This window comes from Rhinolophus sinicus, linkage group LG07, assembly GCF_036562045.2.
Source record: "Rhinolophus sinicus isolate RSC01 linkage group LG07, ASM3656204v1, whole genome shotgun sequence".
NCBI lineage: Eukaryota > Metazoa > Chordata > Mammalia > Chiroptera > Rhinolophidae > Rhinolophus > Rhinolophus sinicus.
Genome location: NC_133757.1, coordinates 76,558,706 through 76,570,789, shown reverse-complemented (window position 1 = coordinate 76,570,789; position 12,084 = coordinate 76,558,706). Strand labels below are relative to the sequence as shown.

Genomic DNA, 12,084 nt, shown 5'->3' with positions numbered 1-12,084 from the left:
ATAATATAAATACATTCATTATTAGAAACATTATTTTTAAAAACTCAGGTATTTATTTTGAGAGGAGTTTGAAAATGAGTCTTTCGTGGTTCATAAAACATTTTCAGAAATAATTTATGAGCTAAAAGTATTTTTTTTTACATAAAAGTTAAAGGTTGTATTATAGCATCTTTGGTTTTTGAGAAATAAGCAACTTCAAGTTCAAAGCTATTTTGTGACTTTTTGAATTAGAAAAGTTTGTGATTTAATTTTTTTAAAATGTTAATCTTTGTATGGAAACAGCAGAAATGATGGAATACCCATTAAAGCAGAAGCTTGCTTTTAAGTTTTGTATTATAAGATTCCAAATGCCAGACAGAATTTTATTTCTCAGAAGTTTTCAATTGTAATTCTTTTCTTATACCATACAACTTAAATGAGCAATAAGAAAAATAAAAATTCATAATTTTCATCTAGTTGGTACCACCAAAATGATTTGAATTTAGCAAGGAGTAAGCTTTCTACACTGGTTTTAAATTCATAAAAAGAAATCTGGAAAAAGCTAATGCATTTATAATCAAAATATGAAAACTTTATGAGTATACAAAGATGGCTTAAATATGAATGCAGTTTTTATTTCTCTGACACTGACACGAATTACCAATTATCATTGTTTTCTATTTTAAATATTACTAACTTTTTGAGTGATTATTTACATGTTAAAGGAGGCTTTTATGTTTCTTCTATTTTATAGATATTTGAGATATTTGGACCTGTTGCACATCCATTTTATGTGTTACGGTTTAATTCTTCAGAACACATTGAGAGTAAAGGTATTAAAATAAAGGACACTATGTATTTTGCTCCATCTATGAAAGACTTCACCCAATATATATTCACAGAAAAACTTAAACAGTAAGTACTTGATTGACATGTCGTTTGCTTATCTAATGTTTGTTTTTTAGTAATAATTCTCAGTCATAGTAGTTTCTTACAGTTAAATGGTATCTACCATCTTCCAAAGAGTTCATTTATTTTCCCAATAACACCTCTGAAAGCTAAAATTTGTTACCAGATTTTACAGGTAGAGATCATTTATATCTTTTGCCCAAAATGACTTCATCAACTAGTAGGAATACATTTGAGCCATATAAACTTTATGAATTCTAGCTCATTGTTTGTCATTTTATGCATTTTTTAATATACATGCTACTTCAGTATTCGTGTTACCATTTAAAAGAATTCTTTTCCATTTTAAATATTTTCTTTGGATTATATTCACTGGCCTAACTATTAATAAAACTTTGTAATTCTCAAGAAAAAAAATGAGTAGATTTCAGGTTCCTTATAAATTATAAACTTAGAGAAGAGACAACTGAAATGTGTCCCTGAAAGTTGTGTATCAAGTGGTAGTAAACAGGGTTGACGTTAATAAACCAGCGCTCTCAGTTTTGCCTGTAACTACGCTAAATGATGCCTGTGTCATGTGGGTAGTAATATTGCTGCATACTTATGCTCCCACTGGTTAACTTTGCATTTCCGTGTTTTAATTGTGCTGCCAAGTGTTTAGCTGTAGAGCTGTTTATATCAAACATATTATAATTATACAATTTAATTTTATATAAACCAGTGGCATATAGTTCATGTGGAATTGCTTTTTCTATAAAACTTGGTTGAATGCTTTAGAAAGATGTAATGAATATGAGCCACTAAAAATATCGTCAAATTAGGAGTGGAAGAAAAGTCCACAAGAGATGGAGAGGGAAGGGAGACGTTAAATCCAAGAAGACTTTGCACTCAGTTTGACTTGCATGTCTCTCTTAGGCCTAGTTCTCCTTTAATTGGAAACTTGAAATATCGTAAAGCATTAGGGATGTGGTCTTTGTAGGAAATACAAAGAGAACTTCAGTCAGTGAGCGCTATGTCAAAACTTGAAGTTGCTTGTTTCTCAAAAACCAGTGTTGGTGCTATGTCAAAAGTGCTAGTCCCAACTGCACGGCAGAAGGTCTCTGTTTCACTTACATATTAAATCAAGTCTCTGAATTTTACTTATTTTTCAGATATGAAATTTTTGTTCCCGATAATTGATTAAATTCATGTTTAAGAATCCACGTAATTACCTTGAGGAACGCTATGCCTAAGTTATTCTTTAGGCTGTATAAGGTTAATTTTTCTAAATGACCCCTGACAAGAAAAGTGAATTAAATAGACAGTAAAGTCATAAAGATTTTAGTACATTTTAAAATCATGCCTTAATTAGCGTTTCATTCTGCTTTGAATATTAGGATGTTGCTGTGGATATGCTATACGTTTTACTTTTGACAAATAAAATATATTAACTTAAAACAGATAAACTGAAAAAGGTTTTTTGAAGATGTTTATTAAATAGATTTTAAATGATACAGGCAGGCTTTGTTCTTGGCTTGCAAGAACAAGACTTTTGTCCTGGAAAGAAGTAACAAAAAACTAAAGAATTGGGAAATTACTCCTATCCTGCAGAGGCCCCGCCCGACAAAGCCAGTTCTAGTGTAGACTGCATTTTGTTGTCTGTCTTGGGAACTCACTGCAGTACTTGGCCTTTGAGGTAGAGAAGTTCAGTTCCTCTCCAGCTTTCCCACCTCTAGTAAGGCTATTTTACACTTAGCTTCCCATGAACTTAGTCTCTATGTTAAAAGTGCTCTTTGAAATGTTGCTTGATCTTTTCTTCAGTAGATTTTGATTTTTTCAGTGGTAAGTTCACTGGTTGGGGCACTTTTCCCATTTATGTCTTTAAACTCCAGGTTAAGGGCACCACACATGGCATATATGCACAAAAGGAGAACTGGAGCTATGTTAAATGCATAAGTGTAAGATGATAATTAGCAAGTAAAACTTCGTTTAAGTGGTGGAAAAGTCATTGCCAATGTCTCATCTGTCAAAGTCCTGAATCAGAATTTCAGAGCCAACTTAATGACTTTCACATTGTGCCAGCCCTCTGACATCTGTAAATTGATTTTTATAGATTGTAGATTAATGGATTAATGATTTTAATGAATTCCTGAGAATCTCATTTATTTTTGAGATCTAGTTTAAAGCAGTGAAGACATCTACTGCTAATAACTTTGTAATATTTTAATGTAATTGAATGACAATATATTGCCAAACTATGGAATCAAAACGATTAAAAAATAAGATTAAACTGAGTTTACAGAAATTATAATCATACTAGTGATTGATATATATGTTATATATATGTATATATATAATATATATATATATACTTTGGTTGGTCATAGAGTATAAAACTTTCTACTAAAAGTAATTAATGCTTATGATTATACCGTCCTTCAGAATCTTAAAAACTCCTCCCACTTGCGAAACTGGATAACCTTTATTTTACCCTCTCTGCTTTGAGAGTCACTAGTTATTGATGGCGTCTCATTGATATTCCTCAGGTAAATTGAGGAAAAGCATTCCGTGTTGTTATCTCTACAGTTAAGCCTGTAAAATCTTAGACAAGGGACTGTCTCATACTTGTTTTTGTGTCCTTAGCACTGTCCTGGAACAGGGTCTGACCTATAGTGGGTGTAGAATAAGCACTTAGGGAAGTGAGTTTTCTGAACTGAGCTCAGGTGTCATGAAAGTGTCCAAGTCGTAGCATCTGGAGATGCTTATGGCCTGCAGAACCACCTCCCTCTGCACACCACAGCCTGGCCTTCTCATTCTGATACCCCAGTCCTAATATCTGTGTGTGACCAACTGGTAGGTTTTTCTTAGAGCTTCCCACATCTTCTGAAACAAGGTAAAGGACATATAAATGGTCCTCTTTTTGCTGTTATTTTCATATATATTGCAAAATTGAGAGCTGAGCTCATGTCTTTGATTTTATGATTTTCCATGCTATTAAGTTATAAGTGCTTACCAGGATCTTAACAAGTACTTTGACTTTTTGTTTCCTCTTCCTAGGGATAGGGGATCGGATGCATCATGGAAGAATGATCAGGAACCGCCAATGGATGTAAATATAAATCTTTTCATGCAATATTTTAGAAAGTAAGGCAGGACTTAGTCTTACAAATTCATCATTCTTGACGGTGAGGAGGTCTCTCATGCTGCTTACACTGCCTGCTGTGAGCGCATGGCTCCTCCTCTCCTAGATGACTCTTCTGTACCTACTTTCAGTAAGAATTTTTGATTGATTATTTAAATATTTTCAGCCACGTTTTAATAATTATCACCTTATTATTTTACTTATAATTTCCTATTTTTTAATCAATTTTTGACACCTGGTAAAGGCAGAATTATCATTTTTTTAAATGTTACTCAATTTAGTAATTTCACCATGTGATACATGAAGACATTTATTAATGGTGCTTTTAATAAGCGGCCTTACTTTTGGAGGTACAAAATCATTAGAATCTACCTACCTGTCCATCTTTTACAATATAATCATTGTCTTCAAAGAAGAGTTCTTGATTTTCTGTTTTGAATCCATGTCAGCAGGACTAGTTTTACATCTGAGAGTCTTTCTAGAGAGGTGGAATAGAGACAGGAATAGTCTGTAGGATCATTTGATTTAATTTTCCATAGAGATGTTTGAGCACATTTTCTTTCTTTTAAGTTATTAAAATGTAAACATTACAGCAATGAGTGTATACATTTCTTGAAAATAGTATGAATTTATACAATATGAAAGAAAACGTAAATATTATGAGAGTTTTTATATGTGTTCAGTGGTTCTTATGAAGTTTCCCAATACTATAATATAAATTCTTGGTATTTGTAGATGTAACTTTGTTCATTTTAGATGTTCTCAAGCAATGTTGAAGATTCATAGTCTCTGTTAATTTCTAATTTTGCTGAGGTAAGAATTAGGTAACTCATGCTCACTTAGAGGGTCACTTAATCAGTGAGTGGTCTTGGGTTAGTATCCAGATTGCCATCAGAGTGTATTTTCTAGTTTATGTCATGTAGACATGTGATTTCCATTAAAGCAGTGGTGTCCAAGCTTTTTTCGATGGTTTTCACCAAGGGCCATAGGCAGTAAAATACACAAACAGCCGGGCACTCAATTGAGGTGAAGTACGTATTGCCTCACCTGGTTTATTTAAGTAAACTAAATATATTTTTGGAATTTGCTGCGGGCCAATTAACAATGGATCACGGGCCGCAGTTGACCCGCGGGCCACAGTTTGGACACCCCTGCATTAAAGCCTTGAAGCTTCACTTTATGTTCTTAGTTATGTATAGGATATTGTATTACTGAAATTACATGCTTTTAAAGTATTCGAGACTGCACAAAGGTTTTGAAAGATATTTCTTGTGAAAGGCAAATATTCTGTTGTTTCAGACCTAAGCATTGGAGTTGCTAATTATGGTAATGCTAATTGTTTATAAAATTGGTTTAATTAGGCTAATTATAAAATTAAATCTGAGCATACTTCATGTAGTTTGTTTTTTTCTAAGTAGTTATCTGTCCTTTATTTCTACAGTATGGAAAACTCTGAAAGTCTAAAGTTCATTTGATTTTGATGACATTTTGTAGTTTAGAATTATTGCCTAGTGTTAATCATAGATTAGAATTGGGAATTTGTGGGGCTTAAACTTTTTTGAAAAACCATGCTGTGAAAGTGGGAAATGTTGGACTTGCATAAAAGAACTGAAAATTACGTATAGGGAATGTGTCATAGTCGTAATCATTTCTAATATATGAGTACTTAATTTGTAGTTGACTAAGTGTGTTTTATGAATGCCAGTTTAAATGAATTTCCATATAAGGAAAATGTGGTTTGTTTTTTTTTTCTATTTTAACAGGTGATAGCAAAATATTGCTATGACATTCTCTCTAAAATAAACTATTGCCAATTAAAATCCTTTAACCTCCCTGCTCTTTAGATGATGCCCAATTATTTAAAATGGCACAGTAAGGTTCTTTATTCTCTCATTTCATTGTCTCTGATTTTCCTCTATAAGAAGCTTTCACTTTGCCTTGCAGAACCATTTTCATTTCTTGAATATACTGTACCTCTGCACATGTTCCCAATCCTTGGAAATTTCCTTTCCCTTCTTTTCACTGCTGACTCATCATTAGAGATTTACCTTGGGTCACCTGTACCAAGAAGTCTTCCGTGCCCCTTTTTTTTCCTCTTCAGCCCCATACTCCCATAACACTAAATCACAGCACTTGTTATTGGTCTATTTACCTATTTTTCTCATTTGAATGAACAGTTTCAGGGACAGGAATGTTTCCATCAGACCTCAATACTTTCTACTGTCTGCTGGACACCAGATTCAACAAGATTTAAAAAATCTTAGCACATTAAGATCAGTAATTAAAAAATCATGTATTTTGAAGGTACTAAAATTAGTTGATGTTTTTGAATTTGGTTATAGATCCTGAGGTGAATGGCTCATTTTTCATGGACCATTTGATCTAGAATGTATCCAAGCAACACCATATTGAAAATCCCACACAGAGACTTTCATACACATTTTGTTTCTTCCTTTAAAATGTGCATACATGCATACACAGTGAGCCTGCTTTCATATTTTTTATGAAACATATCTATTTTCTGATAATAAAATAATAATATGCCTGTATTCTAAGGAATCACAGAAGTCATTATATAGCTTATAAGTCTTGTTTTTTTGTTGGGCTGTAACAGTGAATCACAAGTTTAGTTACCTCTGACTTTCCCTCTTGCAATTTAAAATGATTTCCTCTTGTAAGTTGGGTCATGCATGTATTTGCTTGTCAAAACCTTTCCTACAGTGCTATCTAGATAGCATCGCCAGTGATTTTTCTCTACCCTAATTTTGCCTTATTATTCAGCCCTTACTATATGTGACATTATATTAATAAATAATTAATACCTGTAAAGTGTTTAGAACAGTGCCTGCATATAATGAGTACGTGCAATTTTTGAATGAGTGAAAGATGAAACATTCTCTTCTGTTTTTATATTAGATCTGATACTTTGTTACTTGCATATTCCTCACTGATCCTTCCTTTAGCATTTTTGGCAGGGGTACTATGATGAATCTTGACTCTCAGCAGGAAGTCAGACTTCTAGCTAGGGAATAGCCATGTCTGACGGTTGTTAAAGATTGTCATTTTAAAGTTATCTATCTGTAACTTTCTAGGAATTAAAAGTAAGTAAGTAAATAAATGTAAAGCCTTGAGTGCTCTTCTGATTACTGGTCTTTGTCAATTAATAGTCTTTAGGCATTTATCAAAAAATACTTTATTTTTCTGCCATATGTAATTAATTCAAATATTACTGGAAAATATTAAGTGTAAAACTATCTTTCAGGGTCAGTGTTAAGTAATAGGCATGTTCTTCTCGTGTCCAAGTATGCACCGTTGAATTGGTAAATTCACATGACATAAATCTATGTATTTTTCTCTGTCAGGCCTTAGATTTCAGTGATGATGAAAAGGAAAAAGAAGCCAAACAGAAAAAGAAGTCTCAGATTCCAGGCCGGAAAAAATTCAAATCTGAATTTAATGAATCAGGTGAGTGAATGTAATATATAATAATTTTTCATCTTCACTTACATTTACTTAAGTTCATCAGTAATAAAACTGAAGGAAACTTCTGGGAATTATTTTTGCCTCCTGTCATCTACCTAGCTTCTCCCACAGCATGAGATGTGGTGGGAGAGAGTAACAAGGATAATCCACTGGTAGTTTTTCAAGCTTAAGGATGTAAAAACAGCTTCTAGGGGTAAAAGGCAAACTAAGCCTTGGTATAGTCATTTGTGCTCGTGAGCACTTTTTCTTAAGAAATGTACTTACTTCCCTGTTTAGAATTAAATTTTATGGTACTTAATAGCTAAATCAGGGTATTTTATTTTTAACATGCATTCCCTTTTATTATACCTTTCATGTTTTATTTGTACTTTATAAAAACTAAGCTTTTATATATTCACATGCAATTGTAAGGAATAATATCTCTTGTATGCCCATTACGCTGTTTCCTACGATAGTAATATCGTGCAGAACTATGCAGTAAAATCCCATAACCAGTGTATTGACATTGATGGCAATGAAGGTATAAGAACAGTTCCATCATAGAAAAAGATCCCTGATGTTGCCTTTTTATAGTCACTCACACTTTCCTCCCGACCTCCTCCTCCTTAACTCCTAGCAACCAGTAATCTATTCTGCATTTCCGTGGTATTTTTTGTCATGTCAAGATTGCGAATACTCCTATAAATGGAATCATACAGTATGTTACCATTAGGGATTGATTGGCACTTGTCACTGAGCATGGAGATTTATCTTCATTGTTGTATGTATTATGTGTCTTGTTTCTTTTCCTTCCAGAGTGGTATTCTATTACATGAATATACCACAGATTGTTTAGCCATCCATGCACTGAGGGTCATCTGGGTTGTTAACAGTTTTTGGTTATGGGCATAAAGTTGTTTTACGCATTTGTGTACAGGTTTTTGTGAGAACACAAATTTTCATTTATTTCTCTGGGATAAGTGTCCAAGAGTGCAGTCGTTGGACTATGTGATAGTTGTATGTTTGGTTTGTCAAGACACTGCCGTACTGTTTTTCAGTGTGGCTGTACCACTTTACACTCCCATCACCGATGTATGACTGACTCAGTTTCTCTGCATTCTCACCAGCATCTAGTGCTGTCACTTTTTTGTTTTAGCCATTCTCATAGTGTGTAGTGATATCTAATTGCGGTTTTAACTTGCATTTTCCTAATGGCTAATGATATTGAACATCTTTCCATGTGTTCATTTGCAATTTGTGTATCCTCTTCACTGATATATTTGTTCGTGTATTTTGCCCAATGTTAGCTAATTGTACTTATGTTTTTTTAACTTGAATTATGAGAGTTATTGTACATGATTTCTTCCAGTCTTAAGCCTGTGTTTTCATCCTCTTAAAATGGTCATTTGCAGAACAAAATTCTTAATTTTGATAAAGCCCACTTTATTAGTTTTCCTTGTATGGAGTCTGTGAATTTCTTACCTATACATTACATCTCAAAGATTTTCTCTTACATTTTTTTTCTGAAAGTTTGCAAAATTATTTTAGCTATTCTAGTCCTTTGCCTTTCGATATGAATTTTGGAATACTCTTCTCTATATTGACAAAACGTCTTGCTGGGATTTTTATAGGAATTGCATTAAACCTGTATATTGGCTTGGAGAGAATTGACATCTTTACTATATTATTGAATTTCCAGTTAAAATTTTCTTTTTGTTTCTTCTTTGTATTTTTTTTTGCCTTAGGGTTTCTGTTTTTATTTGTTCTAGTGTGTTCATAATTGAAGCAGTTTTATGATGACTTTTAAAATATTTCTCAGGTAGTTCTGAGGTCTTTGACATCTTGCTATTGACCTCAATTCATTTTGAGATTTCACTAAGTTTGAAATCTTCTTGGTATGACGAGTGATTTTCATTTGAAACCTAGAAATAATAGGTATGTGATGAGACCCAAGATCTTATTTAAATCTTATGTTTTAGCAGTTTTGTTTTTAAAACTTCTCTGGCAGGGAAAAGAAGGAGGGTGTCCCCTTATTACTGTTACTACCAGGTAAAGATAGAAGTCCAGGTTTTCTTCTCAGCCTCTGTTACACTTGAGGCCAGGGGTGCCCTCTTATTGCTGGGCAAGCCTAGGCCTCCTCTTGTGCCTGGGAGGGTCAGATGCCTCCTTACTGCTCCCCTGACTCCAGTAGGGGGTGGCCTCGTACCACTGGGCACCAATGATCATCCTGCCTCTGCTAGGTCTTCTCTGACTCCACCCAGTACAGGAGGCAGGTCAGTGGGGGTGGAAGGCCAGCTTCCCCACGGGATCTCCAGTCACTGTGGGTAGGCCTGGTGACTAGCTCCCTGTTCATCCTGCTCTGACACCACCCTGGTCTGAGGGTGGAGACATCGCATCACCACCTGTCAGGGGTGGAAGTCTAGACCCTCATTCAGCCTTTGCGAATGTGGGTGGGGGTGGTGTCCAGGTTTCTCTGTGGTGTTCCCCTGGCGTCGAGTGGTTATTGTGTAAAAGGTTTCTGTCTTGCTGGGCTTTCCTTTCCTGATACTCTGGCCTTTTGGATTCTTTAAAATTGATCATTTTAAGCCTTATGCTTTTTAACTACCATACGATATACTGGAAGTAAAAAAAAGGCATTATTGAAATTTTAAATAGTATTTTTTGATGTATTATGATTAATTTTTAATTTTGTTTTTATTGTTTTTTTCCCCCATTCAAAGGTGAAGATTTTGCAGAAGTACATCAAAATTGGAATGCTCATAGCTGTGCTTCAGAGCATTCAAAAGGGTATCGCAACAGAGAATCTACACGAGGATTTTCCCGGGGTAGACATCCCCGACCTGCCCGTGGCAGGCCCCCGCCTCCACAGTTTTATAACCCGGAGCACACGGCATCTCTGGAGACTCCAGGATTTCTACCTCAGAGACAAGAGAGTCTCATGATGCCACGGTATCCCTTTCCTCCTCCAGTATTTGACATGCATCATTTTTCACTCCCTCCTCCACTCCCACCTCCACCACCACCACCACCTCCACCACCTGCCTCTGTAAACATGGGTTGGGCTGTGCCTAACATGGCACCTCCCCCGTTCCTTCCCATTCCATACCCCATACCCCCACCTCCGCCCCCACCTCCCTTGCCTCCGCCCCCCTCTTCTGGAGATAGTAATTCTTCTCAGTTTGGATCGTACTATTAGGTGAATGTATACGTTTCCAGAGAAATGTGGACTTTTTATGTTATATGGGAAAATTTATTTTTTGTTTTCTTTTTTCAATATGGGAAGGTTTTTTGTTTGTTTGTTTTTTTAAAGAAAATGATTATGGAGCTAGATTTTTAAAACATTGTAAAATACTAAGTTCTTCCTTTTGTTGTAAGTTGATATATATTAGTAACCTTTATGAAATTGTATCCATGTGAAATTGTATCAGTTTAAATTTACAGAGGGAAAATCTAATTATGCAATATTTAGTTAAAACTTTAAATCCACTTTTTCCCATCCCTGTCCAATTAAACTATATTTAGATTTATTAATAGATCTGGAACAACTTTCATCCTGAATCAAAATGTACTGAATGTACTAATTATCTTCTTAGTATATCTGAAAATAAGATGTTGGAGTTCTATGGAGAATCTTTAAAATAAACTATTTTTATAAACATACTTTGGAAGTTGATTTTGATTGTAAATGCAACTTACCTGTAAATTTAAATGGTGTGACTTTTTTTTTTTTTTTTTTTAGAACAAGTAAAGGATACAGAGAAGGAATGGAAAGCTTTACATATTGGTAGAAACTATGACTATAATTAAAGTTAATATTTATTCATTATGCATAGACAAGCTTTTCATTATATATGTAGATTGCCATTATTTGGTCACTATTCAATATTTAACCATTTAAAGGGACACACGATTATTCACCATAAAATGTTATTTATTCACAATAAAATGTATTTGACCCCACACTAGGAGACTATGTGTCTCTCAGATTCTCACATGCCTGACATAGATTAGGTGCTGATAAATATTTAATGAGTGACCGACTGAATTTGGAGTTGTTAACTAAATGACCAGTATTATTTTACATCATGATACAAATATAAGGGAAATTATGAAATTTTAGAAATAGGGAAGGCCTTAAAAGTAGTCTCAACTAGTCCTCATTTAATAAATAAGGAAGAGCTTAACTAAGGGTTCCAAAGAGTTAAGTGACTTAACTAAGGTCACTCAGTCAGATGGCAAGGAGTTAAGCCTGTTTTTCTCTTTAGTCTCTGAGCAGCACTTTCTGCTAAATTGGTGCTTCCCAATCTTTCGTTCCTTGACACTCTTAGAAAATAATGCTTGTATGCATACCAGGGTATTCTGGGGGCCACTCACCACGAGCCCCTGGGCTCTGCTTGCACCCAGGCCCCTCGTCACCTCCCCACGGACAGGAATCTGCAGGGTTCCTGGGCACATGTTGAGAAGCTCTTGTTTTGGTATACGCTGACTTTAGCATGTCTTGTACTTTTATTATTTTTTCTTGAAATCTTTTTGCAGCTTCTCTTTAGGAGTTACCTTCATATATGGCACAGTCTTTTTCTGGTTGATAGAATATCATCAGAGTTAAATGAGAT

General features: G+C 34.6%; 1 protein-coding gene across 1 annotated transcript in view; it reads left to right on the top strand.

Moving 5' to 3' along the window:
- Nucleotides 1-11,131, top strand: part of NAF1 (nuclear assembly factor 1 ribonucleoprotein) — a 46,811-nt gene extending 35,680 nt beyond the window's left edge. The window contains exons 5-8 of the mRNA XM_019736917.2: nucleotides 734-894; nucleotides 3,925-3,976; nucleotides 7,372-7,474; nucleotides 10,192-11,131. Coding sequence (XP_019592476.2) covers nucleotides 734-894; nucleotides 3,925-3,976; nucleotides 7,372-7,474; nucleotides 10,192-10,667 — 792 coding nt within the window. The 3' untranslated portion in view covers nucleotides 10,668-11,131. The remainder of the gene's footprint in view (nucleotides 1-733; nucleotides 895-3,924; nucleotides 3,977-7,371; nucleotides 7,475-10,191) is intronic.
- Nucleotides 11,132-12,084: the final 953 nt, after the last annotated feature.